The sequence below is a fragment of the Pezoporus flaviventris genome, unplaced genomic scaffold (assembly GCF_033815535.1).
Source record: "Pezoporus flaviventris isolate CSIRO_AGI_PZ_B2104156 unplaced genomic scaffold, CSIRO_AGI_Pfla_v1 ptg000015l, whole genome shotgun sequence".
Taxonomy (NCBI): Eukaryota; Metazoa; Chordata; class Aves; order Psittaciformes; family Psittacidae; genus Pezoporus; species Pezoporus flaviventris.
Window position 1 is genome coordinate 4310722 of NW_026892563.1, and position 27888 is coordinate 4338609.

Sequence of the window (27888 nt, forward strand, 5' to 3'; positions counted from 1 at the left end):
TTTACCTGTTTGATACCAAGTGATCCAGTGTTCTACTTCTTGGCTCGCTCTTCATTTGAAGCATGGATTTCCAGGGGCTTGTCACCATCTGCATCACCCTTGAGGGAAAAGTACACATGAAATTTAAATTGATGCAACCCACAATTACTGGTTTTGCCAGAACAGAAACCCTCTTCAAAAGCTGAACCAAAAACTCCTTGCAGAGTCAAGTGGCTGATGAGACTATTTCAGTATAACATACTCAGATATGATCTTCTACAAAACGGTTTCTAGATTTTAGCCTTCCTGTAGTTAGCTGAGCAATTAAACCATTTGAAAGAACAAGTAGTTCAACAGAAATGTTTTAATTGACTCATTTTGCCTGCACTAATAACAGAGGATGAATTCCCACAGATTAACTGCTGTTTCGCATTCTCTGAATTCTGTTTGGATTTATACAATAGGTCTCTTTTAGTACATATCCTTTGAGAGAGTGTTCTCACACTTTCCCCGAAATAAATGATAAAGTCAAAGAATGAAAAGAAGCTTGTTAGAGCATCTGTCTATCTATTTGCCAAGTATGCTGTAACAAACAGGCATTTGATTATAGCTTTAAATAGATATAAATAAAAAAATAATACTTAAATGGCCACATATGGCTCAGAGACTGAAGCACATGATGTACAAGGACAGGCTGAGAGATGTGGGTCTGTTTAGCCTGGTGAAGACCAGACAAAGGGGGAACCTAATTGCTATCCACATTTCCTTAATGGCCATTTACATATTCAGAAGAGCTAGGCTCTTCCCAGGGTCTCACACCAAAAGGACAAGGAGCAAAGGACACAGGAGCATGGCAAAGTTCTATGAGATCTAAGGAGCAAAAAAAATGTAAATGTCTCACACTGCAGCAGGAGCACTGGAGATTTTGCAGAGAACTTTCTGAGCCTCCATCCTTGGAAATATTCAACCCTTGACTGCACAAGGCCCAAAACATCAGATCTAGCTTCAAAGCTGTCTCTGCTTTGAACAGGGGGGTTGGAGGAAGTGATCAGAGGTTGCACCCAGCTCCAATTATTCTTAAATTTTTACACATGAAAATTAAATAGCATTTTCTTTTTATCCAAAAATATAATTTTACCAATATGACTTAAATGTGATGGAAAACGTAACAAAAGAAGCCAGAAGAGAATGGAAAACAAATATTTTACAGGGTGGGTGAGATTTATGTCCCAGCACAAAGTAAACACTATGAATAAAGCACCGAGTCTGTGAGATCTTACATATGCTGTGCTGGGGATATAGACTCAATACATCAAGATTTAATTATGAAGATGATTCTTAGATTTCTATTTTAATACATGCCTGGCAAGATCTTCAGAAGATAATTCTTTTCAAACCCCATTTTGTTCTGATCACTACCCTGGATATTTCATAGTATAGGAAATCACACCCACAAACTACACCCACGGCACAATAATGATCCACTCCATAATTTTCCTGTACAGGAATATGTAAGTTATGACGTTTTACTACAATTTATAGTGAATAATCTGAGTCATGATGCCCCATTTTAAGGATTACTCAATCCTGAACAAATGAGCTAAAAATAAGTTGTTCACAGAGGGCTCCGTTTCTCCACTTGCTTGTCCTGTAAAAAGTAAACACGATCTGGGTGAGCTTCCTCCTCCCCTCTGCCTTTTTGACTGGAAAGCGGAAAAAGAACACCTAAACAACACATACAAAACCTACAGGAAAATAGTGGTCTTGCTCAGTTCCTTTGTTTCTGTGAGCTCAGTAGATCTCATCCAGGGCTTGTCTCACTACATGTATTAAACCCAAGTCATTTACCTGAAGCCACTGCTAAACTGCCATTCCTCATACAAACTCATTTACTGAATAAGCAATTAAGATGTTCTTTTGATGCCATCCACTGTATGTGCCCACAATGTAAAGAGTGAGCCCAGTGAGATCGATGAAGCAGCAATATGGGTAGCCAGAAAAGGATGTCTTTTGAGCTAGCATAGGAAATAAACGCACCTAATTTTACAACAAAGTGTCAAAGTCCTCTAGCCACACTCAGAACCAGAACCAGAAGCAAAAAATGTGTTTAGATCAATGACCCAGAAAACAGACCTACTCTGTGCCATGATGCCCTCTCATAATTAGAAGTAGGCACATATTCAAGACAGTCTTTCTATGTCCTGGCTCCACACAACTGCTCCATAACATGTCTGGGTGCCCAGAACAGTTCACACATCAAAGCTCCACTCCATAACAGAAGGGGAAACATTTTGCATCCTTATGCTTCTGACAGGTGTGACTGACAAGAAATCCCCCTAATGCATTCATTAGTAAAGTGTTCAATACACTGGGATTCCATAGGTTTAAAAATTATCAAAATCAAATCATTAATTGAAACTTCATACAATATTTCAACTAAGGCGACCCTACACACTGCTCTGTAAGGTTTCAGTACACCCCAACTTAGATACAGTATAGTATCTAACAGATACATTAAAGACCTAAACTTTAAACAACAAACTTAAAAATATTGCAATTATTTCTCTGAAAATTTTCCTTCCATACAGAGAAAAATGACTAAAAGCAAGCCAGCCTAATGTCAAAAACCCTGAATGTGTGGTGGCTTTTCTCACATTACATAATAGCCAAGTACAGAAATTAGCTTCTGATGCTGCCTTTGAAAATGTCTCGCAGATGGTCAGGTCCCTTTACACTAGCACCTAACCTTACAAATTATAACTCCAAAGGCAGGTATACATCACTCTCATGCTTATGGAAAACTCTTGCAAGGTAGAGTGGCCACCAGAAAACAACAGCAGTTGCAAAAGAAAAACAAAGGCTTGCCTAGACTCACAGATTAATAGTTTACTTTTTCTTCTGTCCTCTTTTGTTTGTAATATGTGCTTTGAATAAAGTGAACATCATTGGTTTATCTTATTCATCCTCCCCCAGTGAATCAGTAACTTATTCTCCTTTTATTTTAGTTGAGCTTTAACTTGACTCTCTCAGAAATACGAAGCACTTTCAAAAACATTACTCAGAGTTGCCCTTAAAAAGTCCAACTTGTCTTTCCCACCTCTAACATTTCAATTCACCACTGCCCAGAGCAAGGATCCAATCCAAGAGGCGCAATAATTTTTAAGAGGTTTACTCTGTTGTTGATCTTACTACCAAACAATAAAAGGAGAGCATATGACAGGGAACAGTGTGCCAGAGGAAGTTTAGACTAGATATTAGGGCAAATTTCTTCACGGAAAGGGTGACCAGGCACTGGAACAGGCTGCCCAGCAAAGTGGTGGAATTGCTATTCCTGGAAGCATTCAAAAACTATGTAGATGAGGCCCTCAGCAACATGATTAAGTGGTGATCTTGGCAGTCCTGGGATAACGGTTGGACTTGATGGTCTTGAAGTGTCTTTTCCCAACCTAGTTGATTCTATCATTCTATGATGACCAAAGTTTTGCTTGTTTGTTCAGAAGCTACCAAAGACAAGTCCCACAAGCACTTGCTGTGGAAAGAAGCTTTCTCAGCTGCTTATGTTGTTTTTTTAAAGGACGCTCAAAACACAAGTGACTTAAAAATATTCCTCTGAAGCACAATCTAAGTTTGCTACAGTCACAGTCTATGATGCTGACAGTAAAGCTCCACTGACACCACAGCTTCCACTAGAGCTTTCAGGTGGGAAAGTTCAGGTCCACAATTCCCCTGATGCTTGTTTGGAGAAAGTGCAGAAAACCAGCACCCAAAACTGAGCAGTCTTTGTGCCTGGAAGCACCCTGCCACCAGCTGGCACTTAAGAAAATACCCAGATGTAGCCACATAGATTTTTAATATTTATATCTTATGGGTATGATAAGCACATATATAGGTTATACATATATAAAAATATATTATTATTGGTAAGTCACAGATGGTTTCTATCAACAGACCAGGCAGGAATGAAAACCAAGCAGTAAGCCACAAGAGTTTCTCTCAATCTCTGGAGCTGTTTAAACAATGAAATGACAAGACAGCGGTGGGGGGAACCAAACCAAAACACAAACCCAACAGTTTCTGTAAGATATTATTATTGGTGGACTGAAGTGGGAAGAGCACACACATGAAGAAAGGAACAGGACCTGAAAAGGAGGGTGATTTTAGAGCTCTAGTGCTGTTCTGCTTTTCCACATTTCGGCCACTTGAGTAAAAACAACAGGTACCCAGTTCAAGTGTCAGGGGAACTGAGAGAATCCAGCAGAGCTGAAAGGACAGCAGAAGTCTTTGAGTGGTATAAAGACAAGACAAAGTGAGAACTAACTGAAGAAAATTGCTTTTCTATGTGCTTCAGTACATTATTAGCTCACTGTCTGGAACAAAAACTGGGTTTACGTGATTTGGTGATGTAACACATGGTCTTACCACTTGAAGACAAAGTCGTATTATAACAAGAGCTCATAACCCTACAGAACAATGCAACAGCACAAATTACAGAATCAGAAGAGGAAGGGCAAAAGATCTGCAAAAATATCAAATGAGCTGACTGATGAAAGGACCAGATTTGTTAGATATTTATATGTAGTATGTATTGCACTGAAATACTGGCTCTGAAATACTTATTTTTAAGCAGTTCTCTGTAAATAAGTTATTATCCTTTGTACAGAAAACTACAGTCCTTCTGTTTATGCTGCTGCACAAAATCCTCAAGCTGCTTTGGTTTGTCCATCCCTCTGGCCTAAGGACAGGTATTAAAGCTGCCAAACTCAGACAGTATTAAAGAGAGACTGAGGGGTGGGGGGGGGGAAGAGGAGAAACTGCAATTTACTGGCCTAACATTTCAGCTAATTCAACACTTTTGTAGGCAGTAGGAGGCAAGCGCAGAAGAAACAAAACGTAGAAAAAGATCTTGAATGAATGATGATACTGGGCAAAGGGACCAGTTATTCACATAGACTACCTTGAAGGCAGTGCAGAGCATTAGCCTTCTTAACTGCAAAACCCCATTAATGAAAGTTTGATGTCACGTAACGCTCCTCAGAAGGGTTTCAAACACATCATTCTAAAAAACTGCATAAAATCACTGGTTGGTATGATTCTCTAAAAATTCTGCACACTAAGTTTAAGATCAACAAGGTTTGAGGGACACATCTTCCATTTCACTGTCACTTCCCCTGAGATTTACAACCTGATAATAGAAACATTAACACTAATTCCACTGATTTTTGTGAAATTAATTCTTGTGAGTAAAGATCACTCAATCAAACAAAAGATTTTCAGAACATAAAACCCTTTAAATATACCTGGCCTCCCAACAAGATGGCTACATTTCTACTTCTTCCCCCAGGTAGAGGAGAAGGTAGGAAAAAGTTGCCCTTTATATTGAGATAAAGTATAAAGAAGCTGAATAACTACTACTGTTGTCCCTTATTAGGAAAATGTTTCATCCTTCTGGAAATGAGAGATGTGAACACTGATTTTTATTAATGGTACTTGTGTAGTTTTAGCAGAGGGCTTTCATCGCGACATCCTGAAGAGCTGGCTCCTTCAAAAAGCCAGCTGCAGGATACCAGAATGCTATATACTGTGAACAGCATATTCAAAACCTTATCAGACTGACTTGCTGCATGGAGGAGCTCCAGCCACAGTGTTTTGAAATGCAGGTCCTGGAATTCGTCTTTCTTGGCAGAACTTCTATGTCAGTTGATGTGACCTCAATTTGGCACAGGTTTTTGTTTCATAAAACTTTCAGAAAATTAACATACCACATCTATTTCAATGACATATTGCTGCACAAACATGAAATTATGCACAGCTGTGGTACCTATGACTACCAAATTATGAGCAATGTAACAAATTAACAAAAGCCAAGAAGAGCCACCCGTATCTTGCTTGACTATTTGCAAGAATCCTTTGTGTAGCAACAGGAAAATGATAATATGAATGTCACAAAACAAACAAACAAAAAGAACAGTTGCTCTGGCACAGCTTCACCGAAGGGGTTACATATGCTGTAACAACAACTCAAGAATAACATTTATATTTGTCTTTACTAGTTAAGGAATCTAGCTGCCTAGTACTACAAGAAATATACATACAAAACCAACTCAATTCTTCCACAAGGCTACCAAAAATTCTCAAATACTTATTTATATTGCTTCACTGCTGCAGATTGAAGGAAGTTTCAGAGCAGACTTTTTCTATTAGAGATATTTGTCAGTGCATGTTCTAGTGATTTCTAAAGCATGAGACTTTTGACAACTGCTGTTCAGCCTCTCCAGACACCAGGGAGACAAAAACCCTCTCTTTAATAGCTTCAGAGGACAAAACCAATGAGGCTGTAGGTTGTATGCTCCAGTTGTAAAGGATCATTGAACATCTGAAACACAGGCAATTTCATCAAGTGCATAGTGCTTCTTCATCTGAGTCACAGGATTTCTGTATTTTACCTTAATCCATCAAGTTAAATGGCAAGTTAACACTAACGATACCTGAACTTCAGGAGAAAACCATTCAATGGCATTTTGCTCCTTCGTACAAGTATCATATTTTGGCAAGTAAGGGGTGTGATTTAAAGATTCTGGAAGGAGGAAGAGAAAGAAGTCTGTTTACTTAGTGGTCTCTGCAGTTTTGCCTGTCGTTTGTTTTTTTGCTGAGGTAGCAAGTGCTTGCATAAGCCTTACAATAAGATGAAAGCTTCAAAAGTTTTTGCCTTCCAATAACAACCATGTGTTTCCCTTTGAAAGCCTGGGACACAAAAACATAAAAAGCTCAGCTAATTTTTACTGATGCTGTCAGTTTGTCTTTCTGAAATATTTTAATGTTGCCTATTTTTTGTGATACTTCTTGGCAGCCTAGGTTTTAGGAAAAGTACAGTACAATTAACTAGCCTTTGTTTATTCAAAGAGCTATACAAGTGCAGTTACTGAAGCACTCAGGGCCAATACAGGATGAGCATTCACTGATGAAAGTCTCCACTCTCATAAAACTCAGCAACTGAATTGAGCATTTCTCCAACCCAGTTTGTTTGGAACTAGTCCCACACCTAGACCTACCTAGGGAACTTGGTCTCATACCTTCAGTCTGTTCAAGCAGAACTGCCTCCCCAAAACATCTCAGTGGCTGTTCCCTTCACATCTTAGGCCTGTGGGTTGAATATGCCATATTGTGCTCAGATATGACTTCTGGATTACAATAAAGTGTGAACTATTACCAGCTGTGAGTTATGGCTCAATCAGGACATCCACAGCAAAAGACTAAGACTTTTAACCTCAGCCATTCAGTGGTTTTATGTAGGAATATGTATATCATATTTTAAAAATCTAATATAAATTCTTAATATACACTACTTTAACACACAAACATAAGCAAATAGTTAGATACCAATACAGACACTAACTCAAAACCAAGTAACGTACACTGAATAATATTACTTAAATGTAGTGCAACTACTCTGTTGACTATAAATCAACTATGGAAGAGCATGGCTGTCGAGATCCTGAGATTTAAAGTAACTAAAGGCACAGATGCCTTAAAACAGTGGTATAGTATAAGCATGGGCCACAGGAGTGCTGCCAGAAAAAAAACAAAAGTCTTCCCTTCTCTAGTGAAGTAGGCAGGGAAATCCTGCTGTATCATTGATGCTTTGTAGAGGGAATAAGGAAAGCTGCTCTGTTCTAAAACAGAAAATAAGCATGCAGACATTCACTTAGTTGTGTTAACAACGTTAATTCAAAAATGCTGTTTAAAGAAACCTCAGTGCTTGCCAAACTCTGGAAAACAAAGTCACTATGTTAGCATTTGTTCTGTCATCAGATGCAGGCATTTCTAAGGCAAGACATCAGCCTGCTTAGTGTAACAAAGAACAGAAATGCCAGACCAAAATAAAACAAACAAAAAAATCATGTGAATGTTAGCCCTACTCCTCATATAATGTTTAACAACTGGAAATATAGAAAGCAGAAACTTTCAGCAGCAACTGTGCCTGGCATATCACCAGGATGACCGGTTCAAGGCAGATTCAAAAGAAACCCAGTATTTTATTGGCAGTCTTCTGGATAAGAACCAATTAAACCAAAGATTCCTAAAATACAGCTGTAAGTATTAGACCAAACAGCTAGTTACCTATGACTAAATCCCCAAGAACTGCATATCCCTATAAACTGCTGGGTTTATGACTAGATAGTAACGTTTAACAGAGCAGCACACAATGGCATCATCATGCCAGAGCAAATATTCATAAATATTCAGAGAAAAAAAACCAAAAAGGGAGTAAATTGCAAACAAGAGTCTATTTTCTCTTTTTCAAATAGGAGATATGCAATGAAAAAAGAAAAAATTATTTCAGATTTTATGGATCTTGTTATCAAATTACTTTGTAAAGAAAAGTTTGGGGTTTTTAAATTCATCAAGACCCTCAGTGCCTGATCCTTCACACTACAACTGCAATAATCCCAACTTTCTTATTAAACACTTAGTAGATCATACTAAAGAAAACTTCCAAACAGCGTATCTGAATGTTTAACTTGAAATAAGCTTAATAATTTTCCACAGCTTAGAGAGAGAGAATGAAATCTCTGTCTGAAATAAAAGCTGAATCAGAGTGGAAAAACCCCTACTATTGCTCAATATTATTTTCCTGAAAATGCTACAAAATTCAGACTTCTCTGTCTGAGACTTCTTACCTTACCACTTTTTTCCACAGATTTCTTCTTCTTAGGATTATCCTTCCAAAGAGATTCTACAGCAATATATCCCTGAAGACTCCAGTCATACAGCTGCGTACCAGCAACCTTTGAAACAAAAGGTATCAGAAAGCACAAACTTAATAATCTGGTAAATACTATCTTGCTTCTTATTTAAGTAGAAGAAGACTCAAAATACAAGATCTTTAACATCCTCCTGTTAAGGCTCAAGGTGTACAGCATTAATAAATATCTTGAAAACAAATGACACATGAGGAATAAGACGACCCAATTTGCTAAAAAAACCTGTTTGAAGACTAACTGAAAATACAGCTGTATAAAAAAGGGGTGGAATGATGGTACACAGAAACAATTCTGTTTTTCTTAGCAGTCAACGTTCTACAGACTTAACATACACAAATTATTTCTTAATTTGACCATACTAATTTTAAAGACAATGCCAAACCTGCTTATTTTGTCACTAGATTGCAGCTTCACATTCTCCCTGTTTTGGGAGAACAGTGAGAGTACTCCTTTGTTTCTTTTCATTTACTATTTAGAATAAATTTGCTGATAGATGGCTGTAACAAATAACCAGCTATCACCTCACAAATCAGAAGACAGCTAGAAAAAATGGTGTTTGCTGTATTACACCAACAAGAAATTTTATGACTAGAAGGATCCCAAAGTCTAATAAAAGAGTACCTCCTACCTCTTATATGATACGAGACTGTAATATTCACAGCATCCTTTAAAACTCAAGATGTTAAGACTCTTACAACTTCAGACTCAGGTCAGTACTCACTTTCATATCACTCTTTATTTATAAGAACAGCAAAAATGGAGATTGTGCCCAACTAGAGAGCTATTAAATTAAAAACTTATAAAATCAAGAAATAAGAATATCACCCGATTTTCCACAGCAGGCAAAGCTGGAAAACCAGGACTATGAGAAAAGAGCATGCATAAATGGTGTTTCTGAAACAGCTCCTGAATGAGGTTTTTCAATTTCTTTCAGTCTCCAACAATTTGCTGCTCAGAGATTTCCTGAGACAGAGGTGATTTCTATGTGTATAACAATGCTGAAGAATCTCCCTCCTAAGAACTTGCTGCACTTCCTCTTGAACTCCATGCAAAGTTTTAGATCCACAACATCCTGTGCCAAGTAGTTCACTGCTGGGCACACATGGACTGAAAAATAACCACAATAAAGGGGGGTGGGGGGGTTGTCTGTAATATGACTGAGGACACAGCTAGCAACATAAAATGAGAAACATTTTTCAGTCCTGGTAGGTTTGTACTGCTTAAACCACTGGTCACACTATCTCCTCAGATGAGTCATAGGCTCATCTGACTTTCAAAACTAGTCTGTTGAAGTACTGAAAAACACAGCTCAAGATAGACTGTAAGCTGCAAATTCAAGTCAACAGGAACGGAGCCAGGCAATTTTTATAACTACTCAATGCTCCCTATGGATCAGAACTACAGTTAGCAATTCTTTATCTACATTGCATACTGGGAAACCAAGAATCTGCTGGCTTTTCTACATTTCTATTGTGAAATTGCATTATGACTACTCTGTTAACAAGCATTTCATTCTGCAGTAAACATGGATCAAGGGAGCCCAACTCCTTCTGTCCCACTCTCAGTTCCTGTAATTATATCATGCTGTCAGTTGCGCAAGTACAACCAACGTATGCTGCATGGACTGAACTGGGCAAGGGATGAGATGTAGGTTCCAGAGACATAGAAGTAATTTAGTTTGTTAACAAAGAAATAAACTTATGTATTAGGGAGCTTTTCTTTCTTTCAAGAAAAGGGTAAGCATAACACACATTACTTTAGGAAATTTCAGAATTTCTAGTAACAAAGAACAAAAACTAATTCTAACAGTTAAGACACTGATGTAAGTAATTTCATAATGAAGTTTTTTTCCAGATGGGAGATAAGCCACAGTTGATAGAAAAATATTTAAATATATTATGATTAGCTGGAAAGCAATACAGCTCCAGAACACTATTTAAAGTTCCACTAGAAAATACATTTCAGTATTAAATTCAGTTCCCTTACCACATATAACATCTGACCACTTGTTCAAAGTTAAACAAATTGAAGTAATACTAGCAGTAAGGAAATAAATCCCTTACAAATTTGTGATTTATAAGAATGATTACTAAAGCAGAAAAAAATAGTCTGTACATTTCTTCTATCTCTAGTTAGAGGAGCAGTGTCTGAAAACCATTACCAATTATGATCTGTTACTGTGACTTCACTTAGCAACTCATACATTTTAATTGAAAGAAAAAGGTTTTCTTCCAGAGAGACTCAGCAAGTGTTGTACCTTAACTACAAATATATTTTACTGTGTTTATTTCCAGCTCTCCAATGGACAGTCTTTAATAAAGATCAGAAGTAAAAAACAAAAACCACACACAAAAAACAAAACCAAAACACAGGAAAACTTGGTCTTCTAAAGTATGTTCAAAATTGAAAGATTACAAAATGAAGCAGTGATGAAATACTCAAGTGTGGAAAAAAAAAAGTACATAATACAGAGAATTAAAAAAAAATAATACAAGTTTAGTTCCAGAATATTTCCTATACGGTTCTATTAATTTGGCAAGTGAGCTCTGCAATGTAGGCATCCCTTTCTAGGCTTTCATTTTATGAAAGGCCTATGAAACATTACACAATAATTACTAGAGAGAAAAGTGCTTCCAATTTGAGATTAAAACATAAAAATCATGAATAGTAAGACCTGACATGCTTAAAATTTTGCTTCTTCAAAGAAAAGTGTGAGAGCAATTAGAGGAACCAAAACAGTATTTAAGATATCACTCTCTCCACAGAAATTTCCAAACTCTTACATCCAGTGTCCTAACCAAGTCAACAAAGCTAAACCTATTGGAACCAAGTTTCAGGCTCATGGTCTCATATCAGATGTTTTGTTACAGTCAGAATAAGAACTGTGAATTAATCAAAGGGCAATCACGCACTTCAAAGTTTTCATAAAATAAACAAAGAATTGTGAAGCTGTTTGTAGCAAATCCACAGTTAAGACTGAACCAAGCTTCTATAAAAACGATAACATCAGTTTGAACAACCTTCAATCACTTTCCACTTCATTGTTTAGAAGGCAGCTAGAATTTTAATACACAGTTTCCATCAGAAATGTCTCAGCTTCTTCATTTTTGATGGTTTAGTTTTGGGGTTTTTTTCCTCTGCTACTTGCATAATTTTCACTCCCTGAGAACAAGTCAGCAGAACTGTATTTAGAGCATCCGAATCCTGGAAGCACTAAAAAAACATTCCATCAAAGACAAGGGTATCTCAGTGCTGGCAGAGTTCAAAAACAGTGCTTTTGACTCCTTCCTACATCAATAACCTTTCAGTTTTCAAAGAACATCATATGTTCTTGAGAATGTCGTATTTACACCCTGACATCTGTGTCATTCACAAGTCATCAACAACCAGATAGGCAATTTACCAAAGCCTGAAATATAAAATATTTCTGACACACCAAATTACATGCACTGTGAGTGGTTAAAAGTTGTATTTGAAAACGAATGTGGTGGAGAACTGAGGAACTGCTAGTACAACTCAGTGTGGACAGCAAGGCACATGAACTGAGATCAGAGGGGGCTGTAAGCAAATTGCCTGGTCTTTTTGGTTCTGTCACAGGAAATCCACTTCAGAAACTTTGTTTCTTATGTGCCTGAAACAATGCATAAACAGGAAAGGCATCAAATGAGCAGCAGAATCCTTATCTCATTCCAGAATGTGCATGCTATCTTAAAACTCTACCCAACAAAAAGCAGAAAACATCAACGTTTATCTCAAAAAGTTGTTCCTATGATTTTGCTGGAGTGTCCCTCCCCTTTTTTTATTTCTTCCTTTCTTTCACACCCTGCTGTCATTTGCTTTCAAGATTTCAAGTTTCCTTAATACTGTAAGTAAACATGCAAACTGTACTTACTAAGCATATTTATGTTAATTTATAATTACTTGACATTATAGATTCAGAAAGAAAATCATGTTCCTCAAAAAGAAGAAACTACTACAGACGTTAGAAAAGTCACTGAAAGAAACAGAACATCTGACCGTCTTTCCAGTCTAGACTGCGTGTTCTTTGACGAAGTAACCACTGTCTTAAGTGCCAAGCACACTGATGTGGCTTTCAAAAATGGATTACCAGTTAATCTGAAGCTAGGAGGCAAAAAACACTTCTCCAAAAAAAGGTATCATCACTGACCTTTGCAATAGCAACCGCTTGCTGAGGGTAATATATGGAGGTACCAATACCCATGAGACCCGCAGGATACACTAGCTTCTTTACTTTTGAGCCTGTTTCATGAAAAAAAAAAACAAAAACTTTGTTAGAGTATATGTTAACTATGACAGCCAAATGGTCCTAACCTTTTACTTATAATCAAAACAATTTTATTAAATACAGCTTATCATATTTTCTGCTCAGTGATAACTGGTTTCTTAAGAAAGATGATTACTCTGATGAGTTATTATTCTTTTACCCTTCATAAGAGAATAATTTTATTAACATATTTCCATAGTGAAAAGTACCTTACAACTCTATTTACTGTAGGAATACATAATTTATTTCATACTGAGGTAGAACATTGAATAATGAAATAAAAGCCACACTTAAAGAGATATTTAAGAGAATTATACCGATACTCCTTTCTAAACTAAAAGGAAAAACTCAGGCACAAAAAAGGTTAGGATACCATTCTTTTGATACATCAAGCAGAACAAGAGACATTCCAATACAAACTTTCTAAGTTACTTTGACTCACAAATACTGATTTTCCCACAACTGCTCTTATAAGTAATTTGTCTTGATTCACTATGGCAATTTGCAAAGCATTTGAAATTACTTTTAAAGTACTTCCAATTATGTGCATGCTTATTGCTCAGTCCCCAACTAAATTTTGAACATTTTAATCAATTTGAATTTCTATTCAATCATACAAGTCTAAAATAATTTAACTGTCTGGAAAGTTCATCCTCTTATTACAGCTGGGCACAGGTTGCGTATCCTGGCTGGCCACTAACAACAAGCATCACTATCAGTCACGGGGCATGCTGCAGTTTATCCAGTCAGAAAGGAACATATAAGGGAGCAGGTGAAGGAGAAAAGCAAATAGTACAGGAGAAAAGAGGTCACAGATCAGGAGTCAGGACACAATGGTTCTGTTCCTCACAGAACAACCTGTTCTATATGTGAAGCCATATGCACATCCAATAAAGGAATAAAGAATTTTGAAGAGGAAATGCATATTAGAAATGTTTCCACTAACATATGCTCATAATGAGATGAGAAATTTCACAATAAACAAGAGACATCTATAAAACGATGTTGCTAGTCTTGTGAAGAAGGAATCTGGTATCAATCAGCTATAAGAAAGCACAGAAAAGGTAAACTTCATTGCATCTTTACAACCAGGAAAATTCCAATTCTTTTGTAGTTTCTGGGAATGAGTAAATCTTCCTTAGTGATAGCTTATCAGTGTGCCTATAGTATCACTTTCAGAGTAAATGTAACAGTTGGAGACACTAATGCCTACCAGCAGGCTGCTACTTGCCGGAGATGCCCATTAGAGGATGTTTAATACCTGAAGTTTAGGAATACTCTCATATCTATTTCAGTGCTACTCAACAAGGTGCTTCCTTCCTCCCCCCATGTGACCTGTTATTTCCCATAACCTGCTCAAGTGATAACCACTGGCGGTTCTAATGGATGCTCAAAGTGGAATCAAGGGAGACGTAACAACACAACAGCCAAGGGCTAATTTAAGCAATGCACTCACTTAACTGCAGTGCTGGTCAATACCTGACTCACAAAAAATCTGGAATAAACTAACTTCTGTAGTTGGTATGCAAATATGACTAAGTCAATCACAAGTAGAGAGCAGTCCAAGAGCCCTCTGAGTTCTGGGCAGCAGCAGGCTGCATGACAAGATCTCCCTTCAAGTAGAGACACTTCTCAAGGTTACGCCTGCTGTAGAGATCCTTAGTCCTCAATACTGAGAGATTCCTTACCATAACAGGTCCTTGGTAAGTGACTAATAGCTTGCTAAAGTTTGTAAGCTTCACTAAGATTACATTTTGGGCTGATTTTGCACATATAAATCTTTAGGCACACACTGTTGACCAAGTCAGGTACTAGAACTGGATCTACCTGCACCTAGACTCCTCTGAGTAGGAGTTTAGAAAACAAAGGGGTCCTTTCTGAACCTTGTGACTCCGAGGTCTCCCTGACACATCTGATTTACCCTGTCCTCTATGCAGTATACATTATAATCAAGCGTACTTTGCCACTGAACCTTACTGAATCACTGTTGCATTTACTACCAAACTTCGTTAAATTGCCATTTGGTACCAATAAACACATTGCTTCCTCTGTCTTACAAGTGTGCATCACAAGGTTAGAACAAGCCATCTTCAATGTTACTTTAAACCAAGCTGTATGGCTACATAACATTAACGTGATTAAACTCCGACTATCGTACTTTCTACTTAGTGGGCAGCTGTATCTTCAAGTGTTATAGCCAGACCTGGAAGATTTTATCTATACAATCTCTAAAGTGAGACCAAAGAGGGAAGAGGATACTTGGTTCTAGTTTTCTGTAGCATCAAAATTTAAGGTCACTTCCTTTTATTGTTTGGATACTCTCTGGAAATATCAGTAGTGGAAACCAGACAAAATATATATATTTTATATTTGTTATACATATATATATAACCAGACAAAAAGTTTTAAATTATGGCTCTCATTCTAAAAGATTTACAAATCAGACATTAGTATTATGAGGGATTTTTATTAAACTTGGGACCCTGCAATCTTTCAGATCCATACTCAAGACTGCACTCCACTCCCCCTCCTGTTTTGTTACAATTGTAAAGGCTGGAAGTTGCTTTCGTTCATGATCATGTTGCTCAAGATAGCAGAGATTTGAAAAGTTCAAATGTGTGAAGTTGGAGACCTTGATTGTAGTTTTTAAAAAAATACTGCTTTCATCATCCTCACTGGAAAACTGAGTATTTTGAGATGGGCATGTATTTACAGAATGCTTTCTGTTTCTACATAGCCAAGCACACACTTTTAAGTTTGTTCAACATGTACAGGCCCCAAAAAAGTGTATTTCTACCCAAAGCAAGTCCCACTGGTATTTAAATTATAGAATTTTATAGTTCCACTCTCTACAAGTCTTCTTTTTGTGTTACTTCATTTCACTGTATTAAGAATATCTCAATGCAAATACAAAACGCTTTTCCACAATTAACATTTCTATGAAAACATGAATGTATTAATTTCTTCAAGTAGCGTGATGAAGTTAACTGTATCACTTTTCTATAGCACAAAATGTGCATGTACTTACAGTGTAATCAGTTCACAAGTGTTTTTGCTGAGTATCACCATACGCAGCAGTTCTGTGCCTGGGTAAACAATACTTTGAAGGAACTTGAATATACAACTAATTGTAAATGTATCATAGTTCAGAAACCTCTGTATTTTACCATAATTTATTCCTTTGTAGTCTGATGGTTATGAAACACCTTTTACTTGAAGTTTCTTTATAATTGGAAGAACATTGTAGAAACATGCTTGTACAGCTAAGTCAGATCTCACAATTAAAAATTAGTATCCCAAACCCCACAAGTAAATTACTTATCTAAAATCAAAACATAAGCAGTTCAAAAGGTTCCCACTTACCTCTAGCAAGAAACAATCCAATAATTCCAGCGAAACCTATCACACCAAGCCTTGGATAAAATCCAGCAGGGGGGTTTTGGAGAAATTCATAGCCCTCTGAAAAGGAGTCAGAAAGAAGTGCTTTAATGTAATGTGAAAGTGGGTTTTTGATAAGGAATCATCAATACATGCTGGCAATTGTTACAAAACAAAAGAGTTATCAAAACACTTTTAACTATTATGCAAATTTAAAATTTGCTGGCATAAAATTCAAAGCCTTTGAGATCTTCTCAGTGACACATGAATGAAACTGAAGATCATATTGTATTTACCAATTTTCATAGAAGCCTTTGCTCCTGGGCCATCTGTTTTGTTTTGCTCTTTTGCATCTCAATTGTGTCTTTTTCAAATTAGTGATAAAAAAAAGCTTTGCAAAATGGATTCTTACATTTACATGTTAACAAGAATTAGTTTCAATAAAACACTGTACAAAACACAAATCACAGAACAGAGAAAAGACACAGCCTAAACAAAGCTCACTCCAAGATGGGAGTCTGATGGGTGAATGGAACAGTAGGTAAAATCTTCCGTACAAAGGAGTTCAAAAGACTGAGACTCTTAAGTTTAAGGAAAAGAGGTGCAGTATCTGAATGAGCTCTAGATAGCATCCAGGCTTAGTCCTGACAAGCCTAAGGATGACAATATCCTTCCAAAACAAGAAAAAAAAAAACAAATTATTTTTGATTAATTCAAAATTCCTCAGAGATCCAAGGAAGTAAACCAAAACAAAAGGGCTAAACGTTACAAATGAAAGACCTAATGCTTCTGACAACTAATAAACACTGAGGAAGTTTCAGTTCCTAGGCTGGGCCAAGCAAATGGCTGGGGATAAATGGTGAGGGTTTTTTTCCCTCGTTTTTCTGCATATTGATCAACAGAGATGCATGTCTCAGATTTTAATTTGTTAGAAATATAGTGTTATTATGACCTACAAAGGTAATTTAAACCAGTAATACAGTGCAAATAGTCCTAAATGCATTAGAAATTATATCTAGAATGATGCTTACTGGAACTCCCTTTTAACAGAAGATACAGTACAGTCCTGCATTTTAAATTACTAATTAAGAAAACTAAACTGATTTACCTCTACCATGCTCAACAGCTTTTTCTAATTTGGGCATAGCTTGGGCATAAAGATCCTAAAAAAAGAGAAAACAACAGTAAATAGATACCAAGTGAGTAAAATATTTACTAAAGATTGTAACTGACCTGATGAATAGAAAAAGCGTTGGGTCCCTAAAATAACTTCTTTTTATTCCCACTTCCACCCTTCATTTAGAGCACTATGCTTGCTCAATGTTATGTTTGGCATAACTTACAGCTTTTTCTCTAAGCAGTCTTTGCACACAGGTGAAATACAATGCCTCAAAACACAGAAGTCAAATTCAGTATTTCATCAAGCTCCTGATCACGTAGCAAAAACTGAGGATTATCTCAGGTTTCTCAGTGTGTATAGAGAAAAATATCACAAAAATACTTCAGCTGATGCAAAGAAAGGAAGTACAACTCCTTCACAGCACTTCACAGGAGTACACAACTCATTCTGCAAGGTGATAAATTCCACTTGCAAGAGATTGGGCCAACAAAATTTCAGATCTAAAATCAAGACCTTAGGCCAACAAAATAGCATTTTGGAAGTGACTTGGTAAACAAGATGTCTGCACAAAGTAAATCAACAGCACTGCATCGACCTCACAAACTAGTTTTAGATTTATTTCAGACTGAAAATACGCAGGAAGTGGTGACAGAATTCACATTGCCTTTTTAAAAAGTAAAAAAAAGAGTTCTCAAGAAGAACAATGTTGCTAATTCTCATTATGCTGACAATCCTTCAAAAAGATACTGTAAGACTGTGTCAGTCAGGGAACAAATTCATAAGGCTGTATGCCCAAAGCTAAAGCGGAGAATGATCTTACTACACAAGTTGAGCTGTATCTGTGGAGAAATGAAAGCATTTGTTCAGGATACTGCATGGGGATATCATCTGTAGAACTTTCATTTCTTCACTGGCAAGAGTGACTCAGAGTCAAAAAAAAAAAAAAGCTAGCATGTGGCATAATATAACTCTAGATGGATGCTGGGCAATGAAAAAGGAACATGGTCTAAAAGACCCCAGAGACTGAGTCTGATGATCTGTCACAGCTCACACATGACTGGCTCATTTCTACACCTGCGTTTTGAGCTGACTTTCCACTACAGCTAAGAAAGCAATTTTGAAAAAATAAAATGGACATACTAACATAACCAATTTTATTCACATTATCCTGGGTTATGTTTTTAATTTTAAAGATAACCAAGATGCACCTAAAATATTATTTTCTTTAATACAGCAGGGGGCAGGGTTGGTGTTAAGCCAAAACTACCTCTGACTAGAGCTAAGCAAGAAAGATGACCCCAAACCCATAAAGTTTACATGCCCACTTCATAAAATGAGTCAGTAAACCACTGCCAGGAAATGGTTTGTTGTGTGTGAGGCAGAAGAGCACATCTTATGTAAATGATCACCACACAGACAAAAAATTAAGCAAATAAGAAGACAACAGGCCAGTGAGAGACAAAGCACTGTTCAAAGCTTACCTGCAGCCAGTCCAACTGGGCAACTAACACTGACTCAAATTTCATTCCCAGTTACAGTTACCGCAGGCGACCAAGGAGAGCCCACGCATTTAGGAAATGAGAGCTCTAACTATTCTATGGAAAAATCCCCCTTCCGCTTCAAAACTGAAGTTACTGCTCCTGCTGGTGGCACTTCAGAGACACATGGCTATGCTGAGTAACCCTGGGTTTTCTGATAAAATGTTTCAGTACTGTTAGAAGTTAGTACTACAACACAGACCCTTTCTACTTTTCTAGGCAGAACACCACCCTGATCTGAACAGCTTAGTTTTTTTACGGAGAACTGGAAAACCAGCTTGCAGCTGAAGAAAACAACTCACAACAGCAAGGATGCCCTTGTTTCAAAAGTAGGCCTCAATATCTGCTGGGTCAGCAAAGAAACAAGAAAGCCATCATGCGAGTCTGCAATATAATACCAGTAATTTAGACCCTGATTACAAAGATCTTGATTTTTCTCTCTGCTCCAGAGACTATTTTAGTATTTTGTGACTTTTGAGAATAAACACGGTACCTAATAAAATATGTAAGAAAGTTCTGGGGTAAGGTCTGGGAGCTAGGTTTGCCACTACTAGTGACCTGGGATTTTCTCTCTTCCAGAGAGCCATATTCCTTCCCTCAACATTCCAGTTCAGCAAATATTGATTTATTTTCTGCAAAACTGTGTTTTGTTACAGTTGTAGCAAGGACAACTCGGTACTACTGCTCCAAAACACACTGCCTGATAATTTAAGGCCTTCTCTTTGACCATGGAAAATGCAAATTTAATCACTCTCTTGTCTTCCTGAGTGGCAGGCCAGTACCTAACTCCAGATATTCCTAGATATCTTTAAGCTTGAAGTTTATTTCAGATAACAATTCTAACCTTTAGTTAATTTTAATTCTTTTGGATACAAGATACAAAAAGCACAGGTTCAGTTCAGCAAATTAGTGGAAAGAAATAACTGGGTTTGTGTGAGGAGGGGCTAAATATTATGACCCAAACTCTGGAAACTTTTAAGTAATGCAGCATTTTAGAAAATTAATTCTGTTGCTAAGAAAAAAAAAAAAAAAAAATCCCATCTGAACTCTTACCCTGAACTGAACCACTACCAGAAGTGATATAAACCCATTATACCTGACACCAGGCTGTATATGGCTCCATAACATGCCGTAAATGTGAAACCCCCTCTTCCAATTGGGTTTGTGGATTCTCCACATATTTAGTCTCACAAGCTGGAGAGGAGTAGAGTGACAGCTGTAAATATTAGCAAACAAGAGGTTAAAAAACAAAGGTGTAATTGTATAAGTAGGTCTTCAGGGCATAAACAGTCTAACCAGAAAACACCTAACACAGCGCTTACTACATAAACAATGCACAATAAAAATTCGGGCACAGCTGTGAGACAACCATTATGAGCAAAGTTTAATTATATACTATGATGAAGATGACTTCTAACTGCTATGCAATTCATCCACGGCTGCTGTATGATCCAAGTCACAGGTTATAAATTAATATTAAACGAGTTTAATAAGAACACAAAACATAATTGTGAAAAATGCTTCTGGTCTTCATCAGCACTTCTGGGTTTTCAGTTAACATGCTAAATGTACTAGAAATCGCAATCGATCATTTTCTATATTTGCACAAGCCATCATTAAGGAGTTTAAGTAGCTTCTAACAAAGGTAACATCCGATATAAATCTGCCTGTTTGTTACTGAGCAGGAAAATGGTAGGACATCCTAATGCTGCAGTCATTAACCACATCAGCAACTGACAGCATTAATAGCACCATGGGGCTAAACGAATAGGAACTGTGACATCCACCCGAAGACCAATGGGCATCTTCACATAATAAATACTAAACCACCATATTTAGGGTTTAGCGTAACAACGTATTTATTACAGTTACCTAAATATATTTAAAATTGTATTGCATTTAAAAATAGACCAAAGTCTATACTGTTGAAGATCAACAGCAAAGTTTGGATCAAAACAAAACCGGTTAAAATTCCTAGCAGTTTATCACAGAATGGTTTATGTTGGAAGGGACCTTAAAGCTCATGGGCAGGGGGACACCTTCCACTAGACCAGGTTGCTCAAAGCCCCATCCACAGCTTCTCTGGGCAGCTTGTTCCACCCTCATAGTAAAGAATTTTTTCCTGATATCTAATCTAAATTTCCTCTGTCAGTTTAAAGCTATTCCCCCTTCTCCTGTCCCTACATGCCCTTACTAAAAGGCCCTTTCCAGCTTTTTTGCAGGCCCTCTTTAGGTACTTGAAGGCTGCTATACTGATGTTTAGCATAAAGAGCTTGTATTTTATACCACATTTAGTAGTTTATTATAAACTGATTGTTTACCCATATAGTTGCATCAAAGTGTGGCTAGCCCTCTTTCCAGGGTAAGCTGGAAAACATCTGTACCTCTGTCACAATTAAAAAAAGCTGCTAATCATAACAAAATATATGACAGAGAATCTGTCAAATAATTTCATAGCTCGTGCAGCTGGATTTCCCATGCTATTTTGAACAACAGGCACTTTAATTCTCACTTCCCTAGGAAATCCGGTCATCCCTGGCAATTATATTCACAATCAGTTTAACTTTGATCCTGTTACACAACATAAAAGCCATGTCTGGCATGAAGACAGAAGCATCAGAGATAAGGAAATTCCCATATATTTTATGAAACTAGACCGCTGACAGAGATCCAAACTCACATAGTCTGTGAATGGTAAGAAAGGCAGCCAAAACTCCAGGGCTTGCACATTCTGCTTTGCTGAAGTTGATGGACAAGCCAATTATTCAGTACATATGTAACTTGAAACTGTTGCCTCACTACTGACTCATGCCAGTGGTGGTATAGGCACGCGACAGCCCTACCTAAGCTTACTTCACTGGGGTGAAGCCAAGAGACCGCTTCAACTACTGATCCTGTCATATTAGGCCACTGAACTGACCATTCAGACACATCCCAAAGACCTGAGTGTACATTCAGTTTCACTGCTCATGTAACAACACTTCAGCTTGGGTTGAAGTACTTAAAGTTTTTAAAAAACTGCAGACTCTCATAGATATACAGCTGTATTTAGTTATGAACTACAATATTTATTGTATTGTTTAATGTTGGAGACTGTTAAAAGCCTATGCAACAATGCTGAGTCTCTAGTTTGACAGGGTGCTATAAAGTTCCAGTTGCGATATAGCCAAGATATTTGTAACATCTTAGAGAAATAATAAAGTAACAGGGTTTTATTATCACTACTTATTGTATTTGTTGTTGCTTAGGTTTGAATGCTGTAAAGAAAGAAAACCTTAGGCTACTATATCTGATTCAAAGCACAGCCAAACAAGAATTTTTTAGAAATAAAACCTAAAACCTTGTGATTTTCAGTTTTACAGGAGAACATATATGAAGTTTTATTAGAATGTGCCAACAGTACTTGTAATAAAAAAAAATATATGGTGTTAACCTGGATAAAAAAGCCAACCAAACAAAAAAACCCCTGCGGATGTGAAATAAGACCACAAGTAAATCTACAAACATCAAAAGGCAATTTTGGCATGAAGAACAGAAATCTTTAATGTAAATATCTTTACACTAAAAAAAAAAAGATATGAAAAAATATCTTGCACACAAACAAGCCTGATGCTATCAAACAGAGGGCATGAAATGCAACCCTCAGGTAAAAGAAGCAAAACTCTATAGACACCTCCAATACCAAAAACTGAGAAGCTGTTTTAAAGGCAAGAGTACAAAAGGTGAAGAGCTGCACCCAAATGCTTTCACACATCAAAATACAACATCTTTCAAAACTCCACTGATATTTCCATAGAGACAGAAGAGAGCACTGGGGCTCTAACCTCCTGGCTCTTACCTCCTCAGTTTTCAGCAACTCCTTTTTGGAAGTCTCTTTCTCTGAAGCAGCAGCATAAACCTGGATAGAGAACAAGCTCAGGCCAACAGGGGTAGCCCCCAGCCGAATTATCTGGAAACATTACAGGAAGACATGAAAATAATTAAATTCAAACAAAATGGCAACATGTTTGAACACATCAATTTAGACAACGTTCATGTTCCCACATATGGTAATAAGTGATATATTAAGATGCTTAGGAGTTCAGAGAAATGGGAGTCTGTGGTACACAACCTTAATGCCTTCAGGGCACCCAAGTGATAACACCTAAATTGCTCGAATGGTACTTGTAAAAGCCTAAAGCTAAAGGAGACAGCAGATACGAAAGCTAATCTCATCAGTTTTCATCTCACAGAAACATCTTCTGTCTTGTCTCACTTGAAATATGATTTTCATCAGCTTTCTCTGTATAGATACTAACAACGTTATATTCATAATTTAAGCAACATTGTGAATGTCCATAGTTGGAACCCAGAAGTGCAGCATCTAGAGTTAGGAAATAAATGAGACTTACACTTGAAACTATCAGAACATAATTACTGTTCTCTAGGAATTTTAGGAATGTCTTCTACTTTTCTGTGAAAAAGATGAACTACAGTTCATCGTGACAGATGCTTCACTGCTTTTGAACACAACAGATTCAATCCAGTCACACAACATAGCCAGCATGAGTAAGGTGGATATCATTCTTCCAGTACTCAGGGCTTACGCCAAATTGTGTTTCTTAACAAGAGAGACTGTTTTAACTTAAAAAACAAAAGATAAAAATCTTAGCTGTGTAGTGAATCAAGAATGTACAGAAAGCATCTTCCAACACACACACATCCTTATTAACAGCAGTGTTTAACTCAAGAAACAGCAGCTCAAATGGGTAACCTTTAAATCTCTCATTTCTGTTACTGCTCAGACAAAGCGTGGAGTCACAACAGCCTGTGTTTTGTTGTGTCAGCTTACGGCATGAGTATCCGACATGAGGTCTACAGGATACAGCACGAGTTTTAACAGCCTGTGGCCACCAAAGTGGAGCAGTGTGGCTGTGCTGGTGGCCTCAGTTCCCAGAAGTCCTGCTGCTCATCCTGCCCTAGCTCTGGTGGCTGGACACTTCCACCACGAGGCAATTCACCTCACCAATTTGGCAAAAGATTAATTCTGAAAGAGAAGCAGAGAGCTTTCTGTGGGCTTAGTAATTGAACTCACACATGAAAGAGGCTGACAAGCACCAGAGGAACTGTGTGGCCAGGAAAGGGGATGAAAAAGGAGAAGGCAGCAAGCCCTCTTCCTTTTCAGAAATAGTAAGGGTACATTACATTGACCTAGCCGCTTGTGAAACTGAACCCTTGGTCAAACCAATACATCCTTCATGCTGTTATGATGATTACTGACCTATCCACAGGACAATTACTCATAAATTTTGTTTCTGTCCACTGCAGAACTGTTAGAAAATAGCTTTAAAGTTATCCAGACTGCTTATTCTGTACAGATCAGCACTTGTAGCTTTAATTTCTTCCACTGCTTTGCAGATGGAATATTTATTAAACATAACCAAGACACTCCTCAAACTCAAAATTAGACTACAATTGTCAAACTTCCTGAAAATCTTCATTTATGTGTGGTGAAACAGCACACAAGAACTAGGTCATAGGGTTGCTTTTCAGAAAGACATAAGGAATCTGATGGATCAGAAGGTACAGAAAAACTTGCTTAAAATTGAAGTTTTTCCTTATTTGAATTTATGGACTCATTATTACAACACCACAATGAAACATCACAATGACAAGATCAGCTGTTTCACAGCCAAGAAAGACATGAATGATCTTTAATAGTGTTTGCTTAAACAAAGACTTTTCACATACTTTTATTACCAAGATAAAAACATGAACACCACTAACCATTAATAGCTGTAGAATCTATTTCCTCAATCTTTCTTTTTTTTTCCAGTGCAAAACTGAAAACGCAGAAATCTAAATGCATTTTCATTCTGAAAAATATTTTCAAACAGTGTAAACAGTGCTACATGCCACCAGCAGAAAAAGTAAATCCAAATGCTTTAAATATTTGAGATATTTACATAAAAGATGCAAACAGCAGAGCTGAAGAACAGAAGCACCTTGGTTTCACAAACAAATCAGTGATCACAGAACAACTTGGACCAAACACATCAACTGTTCATACTACCAAAATACTGATGCAAAGACATTTTCCCAAGGTTCCATATTTACATTTTAAACAAAAGAAAATTAACCACTAAAAGTGCAAGATGAATCTCTCCTTAATGTTCTGTTTAAGCTATGTTGCACTGGTCCGCTGCATCAGCTAAGTTAAGGACAGATAGAACCACTACAAAAGCACTACATAAATGCACACACTGAAAGATTTATTTGGTAGTATTGGTAGTATTTGGTAGTAAAGATTAACTGTTCTGCTTTTCGTTTCCAAGACTCACTTTGGGATCTCATTTCTTAGTTCCATCTTAACCATGCATTACTAAACACACTGGTTCAGTAAAAAACCTTGACTGAGTCTGCCCGTCTTACAGCTGTGCAGCTGTACCAAAAAAGAGCTGACTTTCCTTTCTCTAGGCAATATTCTTCATTTACTTTAATAAAGATAAGGAATTTGTTCCTTTCTCTAGTTGAAGAATTCACCTTCATCTGTAGACATCAGATCACTTGTAAGCAAAATCTGAAAGTTGGAGGGAAAAAGACTATCGTATTTCATCTTCTATTGTTTTGCTTCACTGTCTTCCTCAAAGTTCTTGATTCTTAACTAAAAAATGCCTCTGGGAAGAAGAAATCCCATATTTATTGTCAATACAAATGGGAATGGAGAGCTAAAGATTAACCAGAACTTGTCTTTTTCCCTCTTGCCTGTGGCTTCTCAGTTCACTTGTTACTGTTACTGTCACCCTGTCAAAACCAGAGAAAGGAAGAACAAAAGGAAAACAAATCCCTAATCACACTTCTGTGAAGGCTGATATTTGTCCTAATGTATGAAGCTGCTTCATTTTTCTCTTTTTCTTTTCTTCCTTCTCTCAACCCCAACTAAAATAACAAAATCCCAGAACTCAGACTCTTGATCCCTCCTGTTCCCTTAAGGACAGTTATCAAGGACAAGAAGCCTCCTTCCCCTTTTGCTTTAGAGGTAAAAAAACAGGTTGGCCTGAAACACTGAAATCTGCTTAACCTCAATGGCTGTATAAAAGCAGTAATATTATACTCAGTACCTAAATCCACAGGTTCACACATAATGCCTTTAATGACAATTCAGTATTGCTTATGGAATTATCAACTCTGAGATAAAATCCCTACGTACATTCAGCAATTGTCGCAACATTAATATATATATATAAAAAGATTAAGTTGTGGCAAAAGACTGCTCAACATATCAATACATTGACATATTATCAATATCCGCCAAAAAAAAAAAAAAAAGGAATTAATTCCAAGAATCAAGCATCATCAGTTTCAATATGACTTAAACATACACCTTGCTTTTACCCTGAGGGGAGATCTCAGGCTGCTCTCACCAGAGACAAAGATTTTTGAGACAACTACCTGACTTAAATCCAGGGCAGCCACCTTACTCCTTTCCACAGATGTAGCTAACAACCCTCACTTCAGAGACTTTGAAGCCAGTCACAGCTGTTACGAATCCAGTAACATTAACTACAGCTCCATGCCGCCATATCCGAGAATTAACTTTAAATAACGAAATGAGGCCTCCATGTGTGCCTTTTTGTGCAACAGGGCCGGGGTACGCAGTTTTGAAATGTTAAAATGAGAGACTCTGTAGCTGCCACGAGTAAATCCAATCGCTTGTGGAAGTCACACACAAAACACCCGGGGCACGGCTGCCGCCTGATAATATGGATTTTAGGACGGTTTTAGACAGAACGCGAAACAATTCGCCAACCGAGTGACCAAAACCCTCCTTAAAGCGGGCGGCAGGAGGAACAAGGGTTCCTCCGGGCCGGAGCCCCCCACGCCCCGGATGCCGCCTCAGCGCGGGACCTCCGGCCGCGCTCCCGCATCGCCCCCTGCCGGCCTCTCCTCGCCTCGCCACGCCAGGCAAGGCCACCTCCAGAGCCATAGCCTGACGGCATCGCCTCTACCTCATCGCCGCCGCGGCAACTGGCATGTCCGGCCGCAAGGCCCGAGGCCGAGGAGGCGCCGAGGCCTGAAGGAAGAGGCCGCTGCTTGCCTCCACCGGGGCAGGGCCGGGCGGCGGGGAGCCCCGCCTGTGGAGGGGGGAGGCGGAGGAACGGGCGAGGAACAGCAACGGACTGCGACGAGGGCAACGGTTTCCTCACCTTGAACATGGCGGCGCCGAGCGGGCGGTAACCACCAGCCACGTCGCTGGGCTATGACGTCGAAGGAAAGGAACCCACGGGAGAGGCGGGACCGCTTGAATGAGACCAGGCAGCCGGCTCGGCCCCGCCCACCGGCGGCGCAGTAACCTGGCAACACTGAGGGGGCGGGGCCATGTGGCGCGGGGTGGGGGGGCCGCCCCTCAGCGCCGGCAGCGGCTGCCGAGTGGGGAAAGAGTGGGGATAAAAGTGTAGGAGCGGGTCTGAGGAATGGTGGCCTTAATAAAGGACCTCTCCTATGGAGACAGGTTGAGAGAGTTGGGCTTGTTCAACCTGGAGAAGGCTCTGGGGAGACCTTAGAGCAGCTTCCAGTACCTAAAAGGGGTTACAAGCAAGCTGGAGGGACTTTTGACAAGGGCACGTAGTGGGATAGGACAAGGAAGAACAGCTTTAAACTGAGTAAGGGTAGATTTAGATTAGATGTTAGGAAAAAATTCTTCACTGTGAGCGTGATGAGGCACTGGCACAGGTTGCCCAGAGAAGCTGTGGCTGCCCCATCCCTGTCAGTGTTAAAGGCCAGGTTGGACGGGGCTTTGAGCAATCTGGTCTAGTGAAAGGTGTCCCTGCCCATGGCAGGGGGATT

The 27888-nt window shown here is 38.3% G+C and overlaps 1 protein-coding gene across 2 annotated transcripts; it reads right to left on the bottom strand.

The window, feature by feature from the left end:
• Window positions 1–27382, bottom strand: APOO (apolipoprotein O). Of its 2 annotated transcripts, none has more exons than XM_061453296.1 (8): window positions 27249–27382; window positions 22901–23011; window positions 20159–20278; window positions 17513–17567; window positions 16390–16485; window positions 12910–13001; window positions 8658–8765; window positions 1–98 (listed from the first exon to the last, which is right to left on the bottom strand). In XM_061453296.1, exons 1-8 carry the CDS (start codon window positions 27255–27257, stop codon window positions 33–35), a joined length of 657 nt encoding a protein of 218 aa, XP_061309280.1. In that variant the 5' UTR covers window positions 27258–27382; the 3' UTR covers window positions 1–32. The 2 variants fall into 2 exon arrangements, with proteins under 2 accessions (XP_061309280.1, XP_061309281.1); XM_061453297.1 differs by lacking the exon at window positions 27249–27382 and adding an exon at window positions 24829–24853.
• Between the last annotated feature and the right edge of the window lie 506 nt (window positions 27383–27888).

Coding starts and splice junctions, on each gene's coding strand:
- APOO (XM_061453296.1), bottom strand. Junction 17,568..20,158: donor CATATACAGCCTGGTGTCAG/GTATAATGGGTT, acceptor CTCTTTTTTTAG/GATCTTTATGCCCAAGCTAT. Junction 13,002..16,389: donor TGGATTGTTTCTTGCTAGAG/GTAAGTGGGAAC, acceptor TTCATGAAACAG/GCTCAAAAGTAAAGAAGCTA.